The sequence below is a fragment of the Pithys albifrons genome, chromosome 10 (genome assembly GCF_047495875.1).
Source record: "Pithys albifrons albifrons isolate INPA30051 chromosome 10, PitAlb_v1, whole genome shotgun sequence".
Lineage (NCBI taxonomy): Eukaryota > Metazoa > Chordata > Aves > Passeriformes > Thamnophilidae > Pithys > Pithys albifrons.
The window spans coordinates 19,043,763-19,068,027 of record NC_092467.1 but is presented as its reverse complement, the minus strand read 5'-3'; the positions used below and the strand labels follow the sequence as shown (position 1 = coordinate 19,068,027).

The 24,265-nt window shown below is 41.9% G+C and overlaps 1 protein-coding gene across 2 annotated transcripts; it reads right to left on the bottom strand.

The window, feature by feature from the left end:
• Positions 1-2,663: 2,663 nt before the first annotated feature.
• LPAR3 (lysophosphatidic acid receptor 3) lies at positions 2,664-22,689 on the bottom strand. Of its 2 annotated transcripts, none has more exons than XM_071565508.1 (4): positions 22,572-22,689; positions 15,551-16,021; positions 12,183-12,940; positions 2,664-5,961 (listed from the first exon to the last, which is right to left on the bottom strand). In XM_071565508.1, exons 3-4 carry the CDS (start codon positions 12,916-12,918, stop codon positions 5,612-5,614), a joined length of 1,086 nt encoding a protein of 361 aa, XP_071421609.1. In that variant the 5' UTR covers positions 12,919-12,940; positions 15,551-16,021; positions 22,572-22,689; the 3' UTR covers positions 2,664-5,611. The 2 variants fall into 2 exon arrangements, with proteins under 2 accessions (XP_071421609.1, XP_071421608.1); XM_071565507.1 differs by lacking the exon at positions 22,572-22,689 and adding an exon at positions 21,661-21,743.
• Between the last annotated feature and the right edge of the window lie 1,576 nt (positions 22,690-24,265).

Here is a 24,265-nt window from a genome sequence, read left to right as displayed (position 1 = left end):
AATGTGTACAAAATAGTCCAGGGGCCAATTGTTACTTGAAAGATAGGCAGGATGCTTTGAAGAAAGGCTCAAAGCATAGAAATACCTAAATTCCCTATCCTCTAAAAGACGTTGGGGGTAGAGGAAACTATTATGACCTAATTCCTCATTTCCAGACGGAATTTTTTTTCTTTCCCTGTGATAGAAGCATGCCTAGTCAGTGCAAAGTGTCGCATTTATGGAGGACTGCCTTACAAAGATTTCTAGAAAACAAATAATCTGTGTGACTACATATAGCAAGCAGAGGAAATAATGCAGCTGCTAGCTCATGACAAATGGTGAATTTTCTGTAGTTACTAGCAACATGTGTCTTTCAGGGTTATTTTTCTGACCTACTACAGTTCACCATATAGCCTCACATGCAGCTGCACCAGTATAAAGAGGAGTAGGAGCAAGGGGGAAAGTGGGATTACTTCTTTCAAGAGATTTAGTTAGAATTATAGACTGGGATAAATAACAGAATTCCCTACCTCTTCTTTTTAGCATTTCCATACATTTTCTCTTTTTGGGCTCTAATTTTGCAAGCAGACATTTCTTTGGGCCAGACCAAAGGCTGATATTGCACTGCATTTGCTAGGATGATCAATAGCCAGAACCATAGGAGAAGAGCATAAGAAATATGACAAGTTCAAAATTACCCTTCCCCCATCATCTTACAATAATCAATAGTTTAGAATCTTCATGCAGAGTTCATTGTAAAAGAATCGTATCTGAAGTATTGCTCCTATAGTTAACGGCTACTTTGAAGAGAGTTTTAAGTTAAAAAAAAAGTGTAAATATATAAAAAATAAAGATCTGATCAAAGAAAGGCACCATTATGTCACACAGCTACAGTAATTTTTGCAGTTCAAATACATACACAGCTGTTTTACCAGTCTGCAGTAATTAATAAAAAAATCTAAAAAACTATACATAGGGAAAAGTAGCCACAGTAAAGGAGCCCCAAAGCAGTCCAAAAGCCATGCTCTAGAGCCACTCAAGCTGTAGCAATTTGGCTGCTCTCCCAGAGGGACTCATCACCCACACCACCTAGGTTAAACTGACAGCCCAGATATTAGGGAAACTTCTCTCCCACGCACACAGCTATTAAACAATGATCAGTCTAGCAGCTTATCCAAAAAGATTCAAAAGATCTATCGTGTAAAGTAAAACCTCATTGTTCCCAGCTTTTAATAATAGTTCTCTGAAAAGCATCTGTAATGATCATGACCACACAGGCTTTATGGGAGAGCAAACCACAGAGGACAGACCATACATCTTTGTCCTGGGAAAAGCTGTGGAGCGTTTCTTCCTGGACCAAATGATCAACTGGAAAAGCAACTTTGGTTTGGGAGCAGCTGGAGAGAGAAAAAAACAGAATATCACAAAGATTTTTCAAACCATAATTGCTACGAAGTTGTTGTCTTAGAACCATTTCCTTGCTACTTGCAGCAACCCAGCAGCTCTCAAGGCTCTCTCAGATGCAGAAGACTTTCAACATCACCAGGAACATGCAAAATCTTGTAACTATCTAACTTAATGGTAGCTCTTCCCTTGTCTTCCTCTGCCTCCTAAGAACTAATGACCTCGTGTTTCTGTGAGTGCTCACTTAAAGCCTTCCCCACCAAAACGTACACTGACATATATAAATAGGAGCAGGCACATGGAAAGCCAAGAGGTACTGATGTTCTGGGATGTTAGTGAAAACGGGAACAGGGAAATCCCAAAGAAATTGCCTTCATCACCAACTGCCCTTTGCGGTTTTATTTTTTCTTTTTTTTTTTTTTACTCAAGTATAAATAGTACTTTAATGGTTTCCTTGAGACAAACTATTCAGATAAATGTTTATGCAGTTAATAAGGAATTCCCTGCTATGTGAGTAGGTAGATGTTTAGACAGTTTGATGTAGGAAACATTATAACATTATACAGCCTGTGCTGTAGCAGTGTGTAGGAAAGTTTGATGCAAGATCAGTTTCCTGTTCCAGTCATGCCACATTGCAATTTAAAGCAGTAGACAATGATGTAGCAGCTCCAAGGGAAGCATCTTGCAGAAACAAAAGGCATTTTGCTGCAAGTAGTATCATTCTCCAAGCACCAGTTTGCAAACTTTGGGAGTTTGTTTTGTTGGGTGTTTTTTTTCTTTTTTGGGGGGGGGAGGGGGAGTGGGGGGGGTTGGTGTTTAATTTGGGATTTTTGTGGTTTTGTTTTGTTGGGGGTTTGTTTGTTTGTTTTAATGAGACAACAGAAAGAATAAGAGACTTCAAAACCTCCTACTTACCTGAATGGCTGGCAATACCTCTCAGATCTTAACCCAGACCAGGAGTCGGCTGCATGAGGTGCTCTACAAATGAGGTCCTTTACCTTTACAGAAGTAACACTTTCCTGCTTACCTGGAAAAATCATCCACATCCCAAGCTCTGCAGGAGAGACCTAGTGTTTTCTGTGTTGCTGCAGATGTTCAAGATCTTCACCCAAGTTCTCTTCATGGCATAACTCAACCAAGTTATATACTGCCTAGTATTTCTGGTAAACATGAAAATTTTGTTAAAACATTCCCCCAGTGACACTCTGGCCCCATGGTAATATGAAACAACAGTTCCTTGTCAAATACCATTCAAACAGGAAACAGAACGAGAATTTTATTTTGAAGTAGCATTTTATTTTCCATTAGCTTTGTATACAGAGCTTCAGCCTAGTTAGGACAAACTGTGCACTGCCTGTAGCTGTAGGGACAGAGGTGTTTGCATGCCATGCCTTTGCAATGCCCCCTGTGTTGGGTTTGCATAGCAAGGTTTTGGTAGCAGAGGGGGCTACAGGGGTGGCTTTTGTGAGAAGACAGTAGAAGCTTCTCCAAATCCTGACAGAGCAAATACCAGCCAGCTCCAAGACAGACCCATCATGAGTCCATCAGCAATGGTGGTAACACCTCTGGGAGAATGTGTTTAAGACAAGTGAAAAAAAAAATCTGTGCAACTGCAGTTGAAGAGAGAAGTGAGAACGTATGAAAGAAACAACTGTGCCAACACCAAGATCAGTTAGGAAGGAGATGCTCCAGGTGGCAGAGCAGAGACTGTCCTGCAGCCTGTGGTGCAAACTGTGGTGAGGCAGCTGCACCCCTGCCATAGGGGCCCATGATGGAGCGGATATCTACACACAGCCTGTGGAGAAGCCCATGCTGAAGCAGGTTTGATGGCAGGTCTTGTGATCCCTTGAGGGACCCACACTGGAGCAGCCTGTTCCTGAAAGGGTGCACCCCATGTCAGGGACCCACACTAGAGCAGTTTGTGAAGAACTGCAGCCTGTGGGAAGGACTCACATTGGAGAAGTCTGTGGAGAACTGTCTCCTGTGGGAGGGACCCCATGACAGATCAGGGGAAGAGTGTGAGGAATTCACACCCTGAGGAGGAAGGAGGGGCAGCAACTGATGAACTGATAACATTCCCTATCCCCCTGCAACATTGTGTGATGGAGACAGAGAAAATTGGGAGTAAAGCCAAGCCCAGGAAGAAGAAAAGTCTTCGTAAGATTTTGTTTTGTTTCTCATTATCTTACTCTGATTTGATTGGTAATAATTTAATTTTGCCCCAAGTCAAGTCTAATGAGTGATCAGTCTCTCCCTGTCCTTATCTTGACCCAGGAGCCTTTTACCATATTTTCTCTCTTCTGTCCATCTGAGGAGAGGAGTGATGGAGCAGCTTTGGTGGGCTCTTGGTCTCCAGCCAGGGTCAACCTACCACACCACTGCCTCTAAAAAAGCACCACTTTACATACTTTTCAAAACATCAAAGCAGTGAAGTAGTATTTGCACAAGAAAATTGCATTATAATGGCAACAACTTTGTAAACATTTTTAGCATTACTGGAATAGAGCATCTGCCTTGAACACTGGGCCACATCCCTACAAGATGTTATGGGACAGCTCTCCAAACGGGGCCATGCTGTGCTTGCAAGCTTAGGGTTGCTATGAAATCTTCCAACATATTCTTCAAATCCCCTACTGGGCCTTTGTGCCAAGCACCATTTTTGTTTTGACCAACACAGTCCAGATATCCACATGTAAGTTGCACCAAAGGAAGAATTTGTCCAAACCGCAGCTGATCTTCATCTTTCAGATTAATATAATACACTCTTGGTGTTGGCTCTTAGTGTTGTTTTCTGGCTATTCCAAGTGGTCAAAATTTCCAAAGCTTTTCAAAGTCACCTCTGGTTGTGGTCACCTGTTTTAACATCAGGGATCACACACTTTATGAGGCAACACAGGTAACTCCTTTTGAAATTAAGACAGGGAGCTCACTACTGCTGAAACCAGAGAGTAGGAACCAAGTTTACAGAGTACTGAGAAATCTCCAATCCAATTTTTGATTTAAAATTTTAAATTTTAAAAATTTACCCAAGGCCTTTGTTTTGCTGGATCCTCCATTAGAGCATACTCCATAAGTCAGAACTTCAGCTGTTTGGGTTGTGGCTGCATCAATGCTAGATTTGATTAGTCACAATGCTGAAAGCCCTTCACTGCTCAGTGTTTCATGGCCTCTTCCTCAAGTACCTGTTCCAGAAAGATCTCTTTGCAAATCAGAGGTTAAATGTGGCCCAAACAAGGTCCAATAATGCATGCATGGTATACTCTTATAGGGTTTAAATTGGTTTTAAGCTTCTTTTGTCTGTAAGTTAATTTCTGTTTTAAGTAGCTTGATTGAACCTGAATATATATGTATTTAAACTTCCCTGAAAAGCTCACTCTTGTAAAATGGAGTTTTGGATCTTATTTCTCTCAGTGGCACAGCAGGTAAATAGGAGCAGAGCACACCCATTTGATGATATCTGGGGAAGTAAGAAATGAGTATAATGCTTTTCTGTTAATCCACCCTCAACACCTGCCCACACAACAGCAGAAAAGAGTGCAATGTCTTCCCTTGAAGCATTCACCCCACTCTGGAAGCAATAATGGCTTTTCTGCTTTCTGTACTCTCAGATCCTGACAATCCATGGTCAAACATACGCACACTGGCATCTGGTCTGGGTATCCCATCACAGCCAGGTTTCTGGTATAGATTTAATAAACCATCAAATTACCTATTTTGAAAGCAAGATCAGGAGGAGGAAGAGAGGAGGCGAGTATGAACCATTTCGTGAACTTCATAAACTGAGAAAACAGGTCACAATTTTGTCCAACCAAGCTTACAATGCTCCTCAAGATATACAGAAAATGCTCAAAGAATAAATACTCAATGAATGCCAAACCTGCAGAGTCAGGCAGGTTTCTTCTCTCTGTAGGAGCTTAAGGAGGGTCTTACTATGTTGCTTGCATTTTCTTTCCATGCACGAGAAATCTCTGAGAGGTATTTATTCCATTCACATGAAAAAATGATTTAATGTACTTAAAAGTAAAAAACGAGAAGGCAGCACAGAAAGTTTTCTTCATTACAAAGTGTTTTTCCATCAGGCAATTACTTATAAGAACTTTTGTTAACACTGGAGTTGAGGCTCTGGAACAAAGTGGATATATTGTTTACTAGCTTTACCAGTCAATCTTCTTACAAAATCTCTCCCTTCCCCCTCTCCTTTTCCAGCCAAGTCAGTCTCTTGCATAGCTCAGGAGTTTCCTTTGCCACCAAGATCTCCTTTACCACAGATTGTCCCTTGAATAATGCCATCTTCAATGTAGTGCCCCGAGGTATCTGTGGTCCTGCAGAGAACTGTTGAGGGGATTTGAGATGAGCGTCTGTTGTGGCTCTTATCCTCAGAGAAGCAGCAAATCATCCTTTTCATGGTACCCCACATCTCATCATCTTTGTATGAATAAATTATTGGATTCATGACAGAGTTCAACAGGGCCAGGAGAAGAAACCATCTTTTAACATTCTGAATCCCACAGTGAGTACAGTTCAGACCATCAAGCAGTAAGACAACCAGGCCAGGGGTCCAGCAGACAACAAAGGCACCTACAAATAAAGGAGAGGGAAAAAAAAAAGAAAACCAAACCTGACTTCAAACTTCTAGAGGTTTGGAGTGTTTTGCTTCTTACAAGATTATTTGGTTCATCACAATTCTACACAAAAATTACAAAAGCAGGAGAGGACAAAATTCTAATGACAGTATCAAAATTATAGGTACTACAGCTCCCCTGCCAAGCCCTGGGCAGGAGGGAGGGCAGCTTTCAGAAGACTGCAGCGTGCAAGAATTCAGCTGCTGGCAGCAGCAGCTCAAACACAAGTGGGAAAAGGCCATCACACCAGGGATTCATCCATGCTGATAAATAAACAAGAGCTCTGGAGCATTTACAAGCAGAGCAGTGGCTCTCAAACACAAACTTCTTCTCTTCATCTCTCTCCTGTGTGGAGGAGAAAATACCAGGTGGTTCACTTCCACCATTGCCACAACATGATCCAAAGAGACAAGTCTCCTGTCACATTACAGCTGACTCTGCAGAGCTAGGAGCACACTGCCTAATAAAGAAAACAGGCGTCACATGTCCTGGCTGGAAACCCCACAGCTAGTGTAGGATGCACGCCACTGCCTGCAACACACAAACACTGCTGGCAGAGCGGAGATTGCCTCCCTCCACTGCTCCCTCCCAGGCTCAGCATGCTGGGTACTCGAGACCCAACAATTTGGATGTAAGAAAATATTCAGTTACACATGAAAAAAAGAGAAAGAAACAAATAGATGTGTTAGCAAAGATGAACCAAAGGAGTTGCAGTTAGGGCAAAGAAATGAAGTGGGAAGCGGTGGCGGTGGGGAGAGAGAAACAAACACAAAAAGGATGAGGAAGTATAAAGTGGTGAGGAAAGAAGAAAACTCTGCAAGAGAATCATTTCCCCAAAACATAGCAAGAAACTGCAGGTCAAACCTAGGAGCAGCAGAGTTCCCCTTGTGTTCCAGCTGCAAGGCAGGAATGACAGCTGCCCAGGTGAAGAACAAGGTGATAAAAAAGCTGAAAGAGAAAATAGGACCATACACTCCTTTTCTACCAGCCCCTCAAAAAAAAAATATAAAAAAAAAAGAAAAAATAAAGAAAGGGAAAAGAGATCTTAGACTGAATACAACATGAAGAAAGCATAAATCCTGCAGCTTAGGAGGATGTTGTACATTGTATTTCCATCTTCCCATGTTCCAGTACTACCCCGCCATAAGAACAGAGGTGTGGGCAGCACGGGTGAGGAGGGGGAACATCACTACCAAGTGCAGCCATTGGCCATGAGTTGGAGAGGGCCCCTGGACTGCCTCATCTGCCCCCTGGTCTCCCTGCTGTACTGCACCCTGTGATCCCTCACCCACAGCCCAGGGAAGGAGTAGCCATATGCATGATAATACTAACTTAGCACAAGCCACAATTGCTGTCTGACATACAGAAATAGAAAATTACAACCCTGCCCAGCAGTAACAGTTTGAACAATATACTGAGGAAATTCCAATCACTTATCACAGCAGAGTTTCCCCATTTTGGGGCTTAGAAGAAAATAATCCAACAAATAAGGATAATAGCAACTACATGCTGACAAACTCCCCTGGGGGTGTGGGTATCTGTTCAATGATTTTGGTAGATCAAGCAAGCCCACCTCAGTTTGTTAAAGCCGATGATATTCCCATATCCAAGCTGTGCAAGCAAGCAGTGCAAGGGCAGGCTGGATCACAGCACAACCCAGGCAGTGCCAGAGCCAGTGCTCAGCAACACCTCAGTCACCCATCAGCTGTGCTGCACACATGGGCTGGTGTCAACATCATTGGGCACTTCTCCCCATTGAGGGCCTGAACAGACACTGTGCCCATTTGATAAGCAGGCTATAATGGTATATGAAATGAAAGTGTGACTTAATAAGTATTAGGATTGCTGAAAAATGTATCCAGGATAAGGTATCATGGATCTTGCTGCAAATCTGTGCTCCTGGACTCCAGACAAAATTCAACCAACTGATTTACTCTGTTCCAGGCAATACTGGACGGAAAGGCAAGAGACCATTTTCTTCAGAAACTGAATTTTCTACTCTGCTGCACCAAGATTTTTGTGATGCTAAGTACTAATTTCATAGTGTTAGTTTTGAGATACTGGTTAACATCAGTAACATTCCTCCATAGCCCACTGGCATCAGGAGCTGCATGCTGATACCACAACACTTGTTTTTTCTGGTCCGTCTCTGTACTACACTCTGGTTTGGCCCCTGCATGCCTAGTGCCTAGTCAGTATCTCAGCAAGAATTTGGACATAAAGCTTTCCCTAGCTAGCAAGGGTCACTGGCAAAGCTGCCAGTACACCAGTGCCATGCACCAATTGAGATGGTAACTAACCAGCCTTAGAACAGACACTGAAAGCGTTTCCACTACTTGTACCACAAAGCATGGAAGGTCCAGCCCTGCATTTATGGAAGTCAGCAGGAGAGGAAAGAGACCCCAAAAGCCACATTTAACAAGATTCACAGAAATCTCTCCTTCAAAAAAAAAAAATCCCAAGGTTGTGTGTATAATTAGTCCATGAACTCCTAGGATATACCCCTGCCAATAAAAACAAAACCCTAAAAGGTTTCAGCTGCAAAAGTAAGGGGAGATAAAAGACATCTGCAGACATCTCCTTGCACATTTCCCATGACTGAAGACAAAGACAGGGCAATGCAGTTACAGTGTCCAAGTTACTGGCTAATGTTTTCACGGGGTTGTTACTTTCATTCCAAAAATACATTTTCCTGTCTATGGAGATAGAACAAGTGATTCACACCCTGCTCTTAGCACCACTGAGATGAAAGCAGGGCATGTCTCTGACTTGCAGCCTTGCTCAGATTTTGTTATTTTTACCACCAAGCTTTCAGAGGGAACCATAGTTAAGCATAAAAATATACCTTTGACTTGGCCCTTTGGCAATTTTCTTGTTTGCAGATTATTTATCCCATAGGAGTTCTTCTCCCTGGAAAAAGTGCTGCACTCCAAAAATAATTTAACTTCTGGAACTCTTTAAAATTCACAGAAGTGAAATAAAATACCACCTGGCTGCAACATGGATTAGAAGAACAACTCTGAGCCTTCCCATCGGATTATGGGAGATGAGGTGTCACAATACCTCAAGGTGAGTTTGAGGATTTTCCATCAGATTTAACTATGGATTTTCCTGTAGATCACATCATCTCTGCTTGAAAATTAATTCCTGTGTATCTGGAAGAACTACTGGTGCTTCAACAGCATCATTTCATAAAATCCTGCACATCAAAGCTGTCCCTGAGCATTCCAACACTGAAAGAAGAGTGCAGTAACTTCCTGCTGCCTTTGCCACATGAGTGACCAAGTTAAAACAGCAAGTTACAAATTAAACTATAAATTCACTGAAACTAAAAATCATCCACCTCAAAGCTGCTATTTCAGCAGGAATCTCACTGCCAAGTTCAGAGGAGCTACCACATACACAACCACCTGAAAATCACATACCTGCACACCTGCAGCCACCCTTCTTCAAAGCTATAGTCACAGGCTTAGCTGGGATTATGCCACAAGGTCAGCCCAAGGGATTTTAGCCCCTTTTGCTAGGTTTCTCCTAGTTTAACTAGATAACTACCTGTGGTTCATCATGCCAAAGCGAGAGCCTTACTCTTATGCTACGTTAGATGGTTTTAGGAAGTGCACAAATGACAGGCACTTGACTCCCAGCCTCTGGAAGGACCATCCAAGCAAAAAGGGACCTGCAGCTGTGGCCACGAAGAATTCATGAAATCATACTGAAATCTGAATTCCCACAACTCTTAACTGTAGGGCCACAGGAGGAGAAGAAACAGAGAGGACAGGGATGCTTTGCTGGAGGGACAGCCCAGCCATCTCAAGGAGGGAGGTGGAGGAAGCTGGGAGAAGCTGCATGTCAGCAGCACCAAGCTATATGCAGCCTCCTTTCACATAGCAGCACAACAAAAGGATTTTGCCCTGGATCTCCTATGAAACCAATAGAGCACATGAAAAAGAATGTTGGTTCATTTTGAAATAGGCTTATAGTTAAGACCTTATCAGGCTTGTACTCCAAAGCATTTTCAGATGTTTTGGAACAAGCCATTAAAAATAACTACTCTGGGCAAAACCCATGTGCTGCATGTAACTGTAGGCTGTGGCATCAGTGGATGTAAGCAGAATTTTGGAAGAGTCACTTTGGTCACTTGCTGACTGCTGTGGTAATTGGAAAGTCCAGAAAACATGCTATTTGGTTTTTAATACATTTTGCACAGTGTGATTGAATGACTTGGCCAGGAGAGTACATTTCAAAGTGTTTAAAAAATAAGTTCTCATTCTTTGAAACAAATTATTACAAAAGTGTTTATAAAAAGCCTCTTGGAGTCAAGATTTGGGGTATCAATATGAAGGAACATGCCAAGATACACTTCCTCTGACACAGGAGCTTGCAGTAGATTGCACACCCAGCAACATGGGCATTAATTCAACTTTTTTGGAAGCAGGCTCTGGTTTGGTTTTGTTTCTGACTTACAAAGTAAATATACAAAATTATGATCTTTAAAGTAGCACTCAGATTTTTTAAGTTAAATTTGTCTTGCCCAGCACACAATATCACTAAATGCTTTGCCTGAATTATAGTTTAATTTCATGACTGAAAAAGTTGTCTTCTGTGAGTAAGAGACAGCTAATGCTGAACTTCAAATTAGCCCACGGTCCTAAGGCCCCACTCTGTATTAAAAGACAGATTAAGTTGCAAATGAGATTTAAAGTGGGGTTTATTTTCACTGAGCAACACAGAGAGCTCTGAATGCTTGCCACAGACTAGAGGACCACAAGGGATGAGAAAACAGCAGTCACCATCCCTGTCCCTCCAACACCCTTAACAGCTGGCTGGGTGCCATTTTGCCTTCAACAGAAGTGCTCAGAGAACTGTATTTTAAAAGTGCTGTGTTTTCTGCCTCTTTCCAGTGCAGCAGTTAACTACAGTCTAGTCGATGCTTATGCGTTAGGGCAAGAGCATATTGGGAGAAATTCAGTTCTTCTGCGGGGATTTTCTTCTTCAAGGTGAATGGTTTAGGGTTTTACTGCATGGGAGCTTAGATGGGGCAAATATTGAATCTTGTGCCTTGAAGTCAAGGGCAGGGGAACAGGAATGACCACCAAACTGACTCTCTATAGGTGCTGTAAAATCAAGGGGAAAAAAGGAAGAACAGCTGTGGATGGATTTAGAAAGGAAAGGCTCTGGTAGAGGACAAGCCAACTTCAGAAGACACAGAAGTTTAAGTGAGAACCTTGTACTTGCTTGAATCATCAGATTGCTTTCTTTTCCAAGGTCAGGCACCGTGAAGTTTAACTGATTTCAGCTTTTAAAGCACTTTAAAACACCATCTGGTAGACAAGGATGCTGTGTATTACAGCACCATTATTTCAGAAAAAAAAATAAAATCAGACACCAGACTGTGCAAGCAGCATCAAAAAACCACAAGAGGAGCCTCAGCTTCCTACCCTGGCAACTCCTACCTCCATGAAAAATTACACTTTGCTCCCAGAGCTCTCTAGCCCTACCATGATGCAGTATGACACAACTGTGTCCCAGGTATACATGGACACCAGCTTTCCCATGCTGGTCATACATGATCAGAAGAGTTGTCAGACCAGTAAAGCCATTTTTGTGCTTTTAGAGTCCCTCCACCACCTAAGCCCAGCTTCACAAATGTCCCAGTGCACACCCAGTTTCACCTGCAGCAAGCTGCACAAGCCCTGCTCATGTGATGCCTTGTTTCCAGAAAACTTCTTGCTCAGATTCATGTCATTCTGGGGAAAATTTTGAATATTATGTAGTTGTGAATCTTCAGAAGCCTTTCTCCAAAGTGATTTGTTATGTCCCTCCTCAAAAAAACCCCATGAAAAACAAAAGAAACCCACCACTGAAACAAAACAACACAACAATTTGTGTTTTATAACAAGGAACCTACACAACAGAGACACTTTTCTTCTCTGTGTTGACCAGTTCTCTACCTCATGTTTTTGCAGAGTCTAAATGCCTCCAGCACTTTAAAGTTCAGTGAGGATTTTTTGTGTTATGAGGGCTGAGGTATTTTTGTTTGTTTAAGAATATTAAAAAACACAAAACAAAACCAACCCAAAGATGCACAAAACCCAACCAAACAAAAAAGGTAAACCAAACCAACAACCCATCCATTGGCACTGCCAGCCTTGCACATCACGGTTTGTAATCTCTTACCTAAGACAGTCATGACAGTCTTCATAAGTTTCACAGGGGTTCTCCTACGGCTAATGGATCCACTGGTGTGTGATGACAAGACATTAGTTTTCCTCTGAACGTACATGTAGATTCTTATGTAAACCACCACCATAATGAAGAAGACAACCAGGTTTAAGACACTCCAGAATATCAGGTAACTTCTGCTGTAAATAGGTGCCAGGGATGAGCAGACGGTAATGTCACAGAGGCAGTTCCAACCCAGGGTAGGAACAGCACCCATGAAAATAGCAATGGCCCAAATTGATATAATTAAAAAGGTGACTCTCTTCTTTGTGAGATTACTGTGGATCTTCATCCGCATTATCGACATGTGCCGCTCAACAGCGATGACGAGGAGATTCACCAGGGAAGCCGTCAGGCTGGTGTCCAGAAGACCCTGACGCAAAAACCAGCGGTTCACAGTTAATGTCTTAGACACAGGGCCAGTGTTGAACATCAAGAAGACATAGGCAATTCCAGCAAAGAAGTCTGCAGCAGCTAAATTGGCCAGAAGATAGTAAAAGGGAAAATGAAACCTCTTGTTCTTGACCACAGCTGCTATGACTAATGAATTTGAAATAAAAATGAAGAGGCAGAAAAATGTCCCAAAACACAGAACAACAATGAGCTGTGGCCCTGTCCACTCATCTGCTGTGTCCGTCTTGGTCTGATTATAGAAAAAGTCCATGCGCTTATCATAGTAGCATTCATTCATCCTGGATTAAAGTCTCTGCATCCTAGGAAGGGTGGAAGGTAGAAAGAAAGAAGGATCAACAATCAGCTAATAGTCCTTGCTTCAATCACCATACCTAACAGCTTCTTTTTTAGAGAACAAGATGTTGTGACAGGGACACGAGAGGGTATATGGTTTAAGGCCTTCAGTAACAATTCAAACTATACTGGGTTGTTGCAGAAGAAGATATTCTGACCACTGGAGGATCAGAGTGGGCAATGAGTGGATCAGGAATTTTTAAGGGACTTATGTGCTTACAAACCCCCAGCACAGTTTCTTTTCAATAGCAGTCATACTGTACAGACAACAAAGTGGAAATTAAGAGGTTAAAAGTGACTTTCTAGAGGTCATGAAGAAAATCCGAGCAACAGCCAAGCCATTCTTACTGTGAAATCCCATGTTTGAGCCACAGCCCCATCATTATTTCCATTTCTTAGTGTATCCAGTCAGGACAGGGAAGCATAAATCATAGCTCTTCCATTATACTGACTAAGCAATTAGAGACCTATTACTGGAAAAAAAAATTTGGTTTTTAATTATATATAAATAAATGTTTAAAAAGTCTGTATATAAGATACTACAGGCCTATATGTTCTGAGCAGATACCTGTTATTTGCTACTGCAGGATTTAAGCAAATGTGCTGAAAAGGGAAAAATATAGAGATCTGACTATTCTAAAACCAGGGATTATTTTACTGGGCTGTAAAGCCAGAGCTCTGTGAGAACCACACAGCCCAGTTATCTTCAAAACCAAAACCCAGTTCCCTACCCAACCACAGGATAAAGCAAGCCCTAGAAACAGCAGCAGTTTAGAAATTTATTTCTTATACCCATTCAGCACTATTTTGGACACAGGGCTATTAGACATGACAATGGAAAGGGGAGTCTGTGTTCCAGATTACATCACACTTCAGCTACTCTGGCAAGGTCAATGTCAGCTGCCTTGGCAGTTTGACTGCCTTTATTAAGAACCAAACTGAACTTAGACTAATTTACACAGGAGACCTGACAGCAATTACTCATGATTGCTGGACCGTATGTGGGGTCTCACAGCCTAGTAGGCAGAATTTATGTCTGATCATCACTAGCCCTCACATTCTTTGTCAGGATCTGAAATAATTACTTCATTAATAGATATGTATAGTTTTAGCAAAACCCAAGAATGTAGCCATGGCACAAGACTCTAATCCTATTTGATATTATACAGAGTGGCAAACCTGTCTGAGTGCAAGGATAGACAGGAGGAAGTATGGTGACAAAAAGCTACAGGAGACATAGCAAGGCTAAAAGCTGCTTGTGAGTCTTAGGCCTTCATGAGTGCCAGAGTGATAGACTAAGTGGGGCTGAAAACAAAAAAGACCTGGAATTGGCAGAAGGAAACAAAAAAGTGTAAGGTTGTCACCTCTGCAGCTAAAATTGATGACAGATAAACATCAGGTTCACTTAGTCTATTATTACCCTGTGGTCCTTTTACAGTTATATCTTATCTCTCCAGGTACTGGGTAGCAAATTAAACAATCCCCAGTGGGCTGCCTAACATGCCACTTTTATATTAAAAATTTCTTCCAAGCTTTAAGTTAAAAAGGTTCATTTTTTGTCATTTATGTTACACTATTGATGCTATTTCTCTTATGCAATACTTATATTACCTAATTTTAAATTAAATCACACTATTCCACAATTAATATTTTCAGCAAAGTGATAATTTTTGTTAGTTTTTTCTGAACTAGCTCAGCCTTTATTTTTGTTGATTTTTCTTGATTCCCACCCTAGTAGTTAACATGAAAGCAGGCCACTTGATACTGTTGCCCATTATCCTCAACAACCTACCCAGCCACTTTTTAATAAAGGAATATATTACTTAACGCATCAAATCTAAGTATAGTCTGAACTAAGAACAATTATTCAAGGACAAGAAGTGGAAGGAAAAAACTAAATGATCCCTTTTGTTGAAATATTACAGAGCACACACACACACACACCCCACACCCCCCGCCCGCCTAAAAATAAAAAAGCCTCAGCAATGTGGATCCACTGCAATGAGTCAACTGGAATTCAATGCCCACTGCTCCCTGTCCAGGGCAATATGGGAAAGTTGAGCAGTCAATACATTCCTCATTCTTACCTAGGAAGTACTTAAAAGTTAAATTCAGTCTAAGTGACCAGAAGTCTCTAAAGAGCTGCAGGCAACAGCTACTGAAGTAGCAGAATGCTGGGAACCCAGCCAGCAGAGATGGCACTGCTCTAACCCACCAAGGTTACAGAACAGTCCAAATGCCTGCAAATAGAAGCAGCATTTTGGGCAAGAATGGCAGAGTAAAAAAAAAAAAAAACCTGTGAAAATTATAGGGAAGGGTTTTTTCCGAACATGTTGTATCTTACTGTGTAATCATCTCAACAGATGAATCTCTTGCTTGCAGAGACAGGAAAGAGATCTGCAGATGCTTTTTACATCTCATCTGGAGAAAAGCTGAAGGAAATCTAGACTATCAACTAGAAACTTATTCTAAATACTCAGTGTATTGAGATCCCATCCTCATTTGAAGTAGCACCCAAAGAAAAAAATATTCACACATCCATAATTCACCAAAATAATTACACTACTAACACTCACTGTCACACAGCAGAGCTCAAATAACAAATGATTTTGAAAGAGGTCTCTTGAGGTGTTGAGGTAAGGCAGGAAGGAGTAGCAAAGCATCCAGCTGAGGTCTCAGGGTCACACAGCAGACTGGAGATTTACAAATGGAAGCTGCATCAAAGCAGCAGCCAAATTCAAGCTAGTTTACATCCCAGTCTTTCAGAGCAGATGCAGCACTTGGCTGTCTGTACCAGCGCAGGTACAAAAAGCACTTATAATACCAGGGATCTTGCAGACAGTGATTGACTTCACACTTTCATTTTAAGTCCTCCCAGCAGAATTAGCCTGGTCTCAGGGAAGCTGTATAGACATGACAGAGCTATGCAGCTGATCCTCAGTGGTCCTGCCCAAGTCCACACCAGGTATAAGAAGTATGGTAATAAATCCCATGTTTCCTGGCATGTCATGTGTCCTTATAGCACTTTCTTCTTCAGGTCTTCTCTTCTGCAGGAAAATCAGAGATGTTTATCAGAGCAAGTTTAAACTTAAGAAGAGAAAAAATAATTCCACCCTTAAATATTACATATTTCACATCTGTTTATTTAGTACACAAAAATTTAAATATGCAGGCAAAATATTGTTCAGTGTTAGTAGAAAAACAGCTAAACTTGTCAGCATAGACTTAGAAAGGCAAGAGTCTCCTAGAGTCTGCAGCAGAGAGCTCTCCAGTTCTGCTACATACCTTATGAAGAATTGCCTTCTTTGCTTTGAATTTGCCTTCCATGAGCTTGATATTCCTTGGGTATTTTATGAGAATTCACAGTAAACAATCTCTATTCACTTCTTCCATGCCACTCAGCATTTCATATCCCATCACACAGACCTCCAGCAGTAATCTTGTGCTGAGTATTCTACAGCTGAGTAGGGCTAATATCTTGCCAAAAGTCACTTGCAGGTAGATACATCAAAACTTTACAAGTACCAAAAGCATAGCCTTGTCTAAAAAGTTCTTTTCTTTATTACTGTCTATTTAATTACTTCAGTTCCACCAATTGTGGCTACAAAGATCAGAAACTGATGGACTGTGAAGTGCATTTTCCTCTACCACTGAGTAAACTTTCAAGCTGCCTTTTTTTTTTGAGAGGAAAAATTCTTCTACTCCAAAAAATCTCAAAGGATTTGAGATTTCAGTTAAACCATTTTCAGATGCAAAAACACATGTTAAGAATTCTTCCCAACCCATCACATCTTGAGCTGCTTGTCTTAATGACAGCTTCTATGTTTTAATTAATTTTAAATTCCTCTATGTAACTCATATCAAGTCAGAATATGTTCTTCACCATTCTTAAAATAGAAGTCAAGAATTTGCATGAATATGTAGAAATATATTACACCAGCTGTCTAAACAAAGAGTTAGTGAAATAGAATATAACCTAAATAATGTTCTGGACAAAAGGTTCAGCTAGTTGCAAGCTAACATGTTTTACTGCTTGTTATTCAATCTAGTTTACTTCAATAAAGTTACTAAAAATCTGCGTATTTAAAAAGAAATTTAATATTAGTTATTTAAATCAAGGATTTTAGTGATCCAAACTGTGATTAAAACTTCCTTTGAAATCACTTTGATTTGAAATTAAATCTGGCCTGTAAATCAGCTCTAAGTTGAGTTACTTATTATTAATGCAGACATTTCTGAAGGAAAACACAAATAGCATTTTACTGAGAAGGTCATTATAAAATTTAGCCTGCAAGCCCTAATGTGATCCATGGCACACCCCTGTGGTTTTCTGCTCTTTCCTGTCCATTAAAAACCAAGCGGTTTCAATACATTGGCCACAACTTTATTGAAGGGTTGGCGTCAGTTTGGGGGGACTTTGATGGCTTCATCCCTGTTCCTGTACAAATGAGAGAGGGAGCAGACAGGCCTGGGCTGGCGCAGAAAACTACTGTGAGAGGATTCAAGCCAAATTTGCACATGGACTGAGAAGTCAACAGAGCAAGAGTGAACCTACAGGAGGACAACAGCAATTAAGTCCTCTAAGCAGGGCTGGCAGTTAGGTTAAGGGAGGGAGGAATGTTTGCCCAGGCAGAACCCCAGTCTGTTTTCCTGCTGGTTTTTCTGAGCTGGCACAGGGATTTCTGTGCAGAATTTCAGGGCAGTTCAGCATCCAAAATGATACACTCTGGAACAGGAGAGATCATGAAGCCAGTACAGTCCGGGCAGGTCTGTGGGATGGAGCATAGGAGTAAATTGTGCCCAGGCTCAGACTGCAAAGCAGGCAGGCTGCCAGCTCTGCCTGAGCACTTCATGTCCCTGCCTCCCCTGCGCCATTAGCAAAGATGAGGTATTAAATATAGATTTCTAAGAGATTTTGAAACTTACTTACTACAAAGTTACTCTTCAGAAAGGTGAGTTTATCATGCTGACTGATCACAGGCATGGGGGCAGAACAAGGAGGAGAGTCATTTGAAATATTCTCTTTGCATTCAAACTGTTACTGTAGAGAAATATCAAACAGCAGCAATTGCCTACCTTCACATACTGCTTAGGCATTTTAAATTTATCCTACAAGCAGCAGATGGCCCTTGACACAGCACCACAAAAGGAGTGTCTGGAGGCTTGCAGCCCATGCAGGCCCTGCCAGGGTCTCCCCGCAGCACTGCACTTGCTTGCCAGCACCCCATGCCAAAGGAAGACACTAACACCCTCTGTCCTGGATAAACATCCTCTGCTCCTGGATAAACCACCAGTACTCTTTTTACTTTTTTTATTACTGAAAAGCTCTCTTTCACCTCATTTCCCAGACGAAGGCACAGGCAGAAGGAAGCCAGGGCACTGGACACCAAAGCTATACATACAAATAGTATTAGTTCAGAAAGGGAATTGGTTCCTTGTTCCCCTCCACACCCTGTGTACATGTATAGCCACGGAGAAAAACACAGCCAAATGATTGCACAGTAACCCAAGAAACCCATTCAGGTTACCTCAGCTTAGAAAGAAATACCACTGTAGAAAAGGGTGTGTAACACAGCAGAGGCCAAAAATGTTAATATGTAACTGTGAGGAGGAGTTTTGTGAAGTAAGTGCTCTGGCTCACTTCTAATTGTCTTTAATAGTTAATTGATATTATAACCAAAATCAATTTAGAGAAACAAACTGAAAGAAAGCACATAGAGAACACAAAGTTCTGTAGAAGTATCTCCATTTAAACTAAAGCTTTTTTTATCTGGTACTATTAGGGGATGTAATGGAAGCCAACATTATTTAACAGGTTTTACAGAGACAAATTATCTCAGAAGTAACTGTTGTACTTTTTCTCATTATATAAATTTTGCAGGCACTGCCTGTGCTTGAAACAGCATGATACATGTTACACTTCAAGGACCTGAGAATATACTTTTTTAAAAAACATTGTAAAAATCCAGCTTGAAAAATTTGATGAAAGGAAAGTTGATGTTGAAAAATTGTAAGGCTCAATGACTAAGTTTTTCATCCAGAGAACTTACTTACTATTAAGAAAATTTACTTGTGTTTTTGTTTGGTTTTCTTTTTAACCTAAGTATTCTAAATTTCAGATAACTGCCTGAACTCAATTCAAATACTTTCAAGCAGCATTATCCCATTCCCTTGGTCTTCAATGCCTTTTAGAATAAGGAGATCAGAGCATCCCATCCATTTTCTCTTCAAGCCTGCTTCATCTACATAATATTAACTTGATGGAAAGTACAGCAACACTTATAATTCCACCATGGTTCTGGATATTTCCGGTAATAATCCATTTTAATGGTGTCATCTTTTGGACTAGGAAGGTAGTGGGGTGAAGGGAATCAAGATAATTCCTTGCCAACCTATAGATGTCAGTAGTGGCAACATTTTTTTTTACATCCTGCATAAAATATCAATGCTATATGGTCCAAACAAAGAATCTTAAGAAAAGTATTAAACATACCAAAAATGTAGAACCTCAAGACTAAATATTTAAAGTTGTAGAGAGAGGAAGTAGTACTGCCAGCTACAGACCACAGTGCTTTGTACACATAGTTCGATAAGAGTCTTAAAAACCACTGTTGAGGCACAGAAGTGTCACCCCGTGCATGTATGTGACAGTGCTGTTCCTCTGTAAACTGCAAGAGGCTGACACTGACAGCTGACCTGTGAAGCATGGAGATACAGGAGCACCTCTACCAAGGTATTATAAAGCTCAGGTTCCAGCTGTTAAAATCCCTTTAGCATGAAACTGCCGTACTGCACTAATTTGAAAGCTCTGATCCATCACAGAAAGTTGTTAGGGACAGATAGCAAGTAACTCACTAGTTACCACAAGTTAGACTTCAGACTTTGGTAATTTAAGACTTTCTGAAATTATGGTTCACTAAATCTATATATGGACTTCAAACTAAAAACTTCATTGCAAAGCCTTCATTTAGTCTCCTTTAAGTGTGGTTCTGGAAGGAGCTAGCTGGTCATCCTATAATGCAGAAACAGACACAGCATTTAAAATATTTAAAAGTCATTCAAAAAGCCTATACATTGTGAAACATGCCTAGAAGAAAATGTTTGTTCTGCTTCTAAAGTAAATTTCCCATTTCTGCAGAACTTCCAGGTCCACCCATTGATCACTATCAGCTCCAGTTTACCATTCATCAAATCAGTCCTGTTTCACAAGCCTACAGAACATGAATACAGACTATTTCAGCACAGTTCCAACCAAGTCAACTTTTACTGTTTTATTTTCAGCACATAGCTGATGCGGACCTGAATCACACCACTGCTGATTAAGACAAGTCACCTGACTGTAAGTGATCCTTTAACAGATTCAGAACCTGGGTTTGCAGCAAACAAGTCAGTGAAACTACTAGAAATAGCAAACTCAAAAAAATATTTTCTGAAGACCTAGAAGTGGACCTAATGGCATAACAGTAGAATCCAGGTGTGTCAATCTACCCAAGAAAAATATGATCTCTACAGTGACAAGTCTTATACATCAGAGATTTTATTTAATTATCTGATAGCATAAGGACTATTCTGGAGAATGTTCTAAAGTGGCTAATGGTCAGTTTAACACAGGAGGATAAGGATACAGCCAGTCTAACTTGTCTGAAGCTTTTGTCTAGCATTCTGAAAAAAAGCTAAATACATCTTTCATCCTCCCTTGCTGGTAAGAGCTGCTGCTTCTTTACTGATTGTGTAGATTTATTTGTGGAATTGCTCAATTTGTTTGCATTTACTTTCATTTTCAACACACAGATAAGCTTAGTGAAATCAGACTTTTTACTGTATAATGGATTTGAGTTGTGTTTCCTATTGCACCTCTTAGAAGACTATAATAACATCAAGGAAACCACATACGCAGCACAGCTTAAAGAACAGAGCTACAGCAATGCACCTCACCAGTCTGTAATAAGTGTCTTTCTCTAGATATGTATCACAGAAGGGAGAACAGAGTTAACTACATGGCCTCTGGAAACACAAGGGTACTGCCTTCACTCCTTCCTCGCCTCCCTGACTTTTGTTTCCTTAAGGGAAAGGACTAATCAAAAGATACAATCCTAAATAACGGCAGTATATTTTTTCGGTGTACTGCATAGATTGAGCTATCTTATTTTTAAAAAGCCACCTCACAGAAGACCCCTGTGCCAGTCCCCCGCAGTCCATACCAGCTACCCGCGATCCAGCAGGGCACGGCACACGCGCACCTCGAGGTGTGCAAACGGAGTCTCAAATGTACGGAAACTCAGGTGTACATACCTGGGAAGTACCTGTATTTTTGTATATGCATATACACGTCCGCAAGCATCGCGACGTGCCGCCGGGCAGAGCGGCAGCGCCGGCGCTCCCCGGGCTCTGCCCCGCCGGGCTCCGGACCCGCGGCGGGGGCGGCCGAGCGCGCTTCCAGCTCTCCTCACCGGCACCGGGCCGGGGCGCGCCCCGGGACTCCGGCACCGCTGCGGAGAGCTTTTCAGAGCTGCAGAAAGTTTTGCCTGGCCGATTAACTGGGGGAGCCGCTCGTCCTCAGGGAACGTGCCCGACCCCCGATATCGGTGTTCCCACCGCTGTCCTCCGCCGCCCTGCGCCCGCCCCGCCGCCCCGGCCCCGCTGTCAGGGGCTCAAGCCCTGCCCCAGGACCCGTGGTCCCACTCACCGGCAGCTCCCGGCGCGGAGCGGAGCAGCGCCGCCGCCGCCGCGAAGAGCGGGCCCGCCCGCTCCGCTCCGCGCCCCGTCCCGCCCCGCGCCGCCTTAACCCGCCCGGCCCTGCCCGCCTGCTCCGCACCTGCCCCGAACGGAGCAGGAAAGCTCTCCGATGAGTTTGTTTCCTCCCCGGTGCGGAGGTTCGGCTCTCCCCAATGCGCGGCAGCTCCGGGGCACACGAGCGAGATCGGGAGCTGCACAAGTCTAAAGGGCTGCACTGCCCGAAAAGTCCATCAGAAGGTCCATCATCATTCACACATTAGGAAACAAAAGCAAGACTTACAAAATTGCAATAGCTGCTGCGAGTAGATCCGAATAGAGCCGACAAGGACGTGTCACTTCCTCCCAGCATCACAGGTAGCTGTTCTTTTAAACTTAGTTTAAAAAGCAAACAAGAACCACCTCACACCCAACCCAATGATACAAAAACCTTCAGGCTCATGTCACTTCCAACGGGCAGGAATACACACACACAGCTCTGCAATGAAGGACAAGCCAAACTCGAATGCAGAAAGTAGTACAAGATCAAATTTATCTGAAGACTATGATCAGGTGGAGCTGACCCCATTGCTACCTATCTAAATCGTTTACTGAGAGCAGGCAAGTAGTGCAGAGTCTGTTCAGAGTAGGACAGACAAGAAACTCTCAGCAGAACATCCCTGCTCCACTTCTCAGAAATCCTGGTAACAATTACACCATGAAGCGTAGACAGAGTTAAAGGCTAGATACAGCCTTGCACAGGAACATTATACATGAAATGCCAAACAGACTCCATTCCAGCACTTCTTCTGTTTTATAAAAAAAACAAACCCAAAATAAGAGCCAAACTCCTATTCACCCGGTTCCCCTCACTTGAATGCTCACCTCGAAAATGGCTTAGGCAATTTTCTTCCTTTCTTCCAGTTTCTTCCCAATGCAACCTTCTCAATGTCTCATCACTTTCTCTCCTCTTTTTCTTAAGTCCTATAAGCAATTAGCAAAAGCTTTTATTCCCAGAGAACAAGATAACAAAAAGGAACAGCCTATATTCAGAGCACTTTGCAAAAGTTTATGCTCCAGTACCACTTCCATTACTGTGCATCACCTCCTGAGCAGTTGGAGTGGGACCACGTATCAATCAGCAACTGTGTTCAAATATGTATTAATGTGCAGAATTAAGAGTCAACATATGCCAGGTTTCCTATTACGTTTAACCTCTGTGGAACAGAGAGCCTGTAATAACCTCCAGCAAGCAGCTCTTATCTCTTTTTTTTTCCAAGAGGAAAAAAAACCAAAACAGAACACCAGATGGTGAAGACACAAAATGGTTTCTACAACACATTAGTGACCCACGCTAATATGGTAGGGCTGAAGTAGCAGTCTAGCCTAGCTAGCAAGCAGCTCATATGATTAAACAATTAAAAAAAATCAATACTGGACAAGAAAGCTTTTGATTCCATTACAGAAATTGAGTCTTAAAATGAGTTAGGAGTTGGAAGTATTCTCTGCATTCTGTCTGTTGATAACTTTCCCTCATTCCCTGAGGATTCTCTCACAAACAAGTATTTATCTGAGCAATGGCTTTGGCAGGTCACATTCAATGTCCTACTAAATTGGAAAGAGACAATTGAAGTTGGAGCTTTAAAGAGGAGCCACGGCTCCTTCACCATGGCTCACAATGCCAAGGGTACAGGATGTACCTCACCTGCCTTGGGGAAGAGAGGCACCAGGCCTCAGGAAGCCATGAGGCTGTTATACCAATATGAGTAGTTATCAACATATACAGTATTATTATCTGCTTTTTCTAAGTTCAGGTCTCTCAACATTTCTGAAGTACTAGCAGAGGGCAGAGCAGTAAGGAAAATAGAGCTTATTTTCAGACATGCTGGAAGTGTATGATTTAGAGACATTTCAAAAAGCTACCAGAAAAATAGTAGCAAATTTGGAAAACACCAGCATCTTACAAAGTAAAGATTACACATTTTATGGGAAAAGAAACTGCTGGCAACAGTTAATGCTGATCATTCTACAGCCTGCAGAAGAGCACTTGGATCATCCAGGGCCCTAGAGCATGCACTAGAAAGCTAATCTTGACACAAACAAGTTCTGCAGATTAACATTAGGAGAAAAGTTGACTCTTCTGTCCCAAAGAAATTTCAGGAAGAGAAGCATTTAAGTTTGCAGAACCTGGATACATCGAAATACTGACAAAACCCTCGTCTGTTCTAGACACCTGATTGCAGCCTAAACAAGGCAAAATGGCATTCACTTTCAACAAAAAAAGCTTAATTATTAGGAAGGTAAACACTAGGCAGGAAATTAAAAAAAAAAAGGAAAGAAAAAAGGCTGTCACTCACCTCACTCTTACCAGCGTAGTGTTTTGTCTTTGCATTTGAAACACCAGCAAGCCAGAACTTGCAGAGACCATCATTAGTAGTAAAGAACAAGTAGCAAGATCAAGTCCTATCCAACACACTGACACAGTCTACTAAAGAGTGTTTTTAGGGAGCAGATAGTGGATAAAACAAAGCACCTAATACAACAGCCCACCTACCCCAGGGGCAGTTAGCACCCCTGAA

Excerpts from the sequence above, each read along its gene's own strand:
- LPAR3 (XM_071565508.1), bottom strand. The coding sequence starts at position 12,918 with ATGAATGAATGCTACTATGATAAGCGCATGGACTTTTTCTATAATCAG. Across the intron at positions 5,962-12,182 it reads GACTGTCATGACTGTCTTAG|GTGCCTTTGTTGTCTGCTGG; the intron begins GTAAGAGATTAC and ends CTTTATTTGTAG.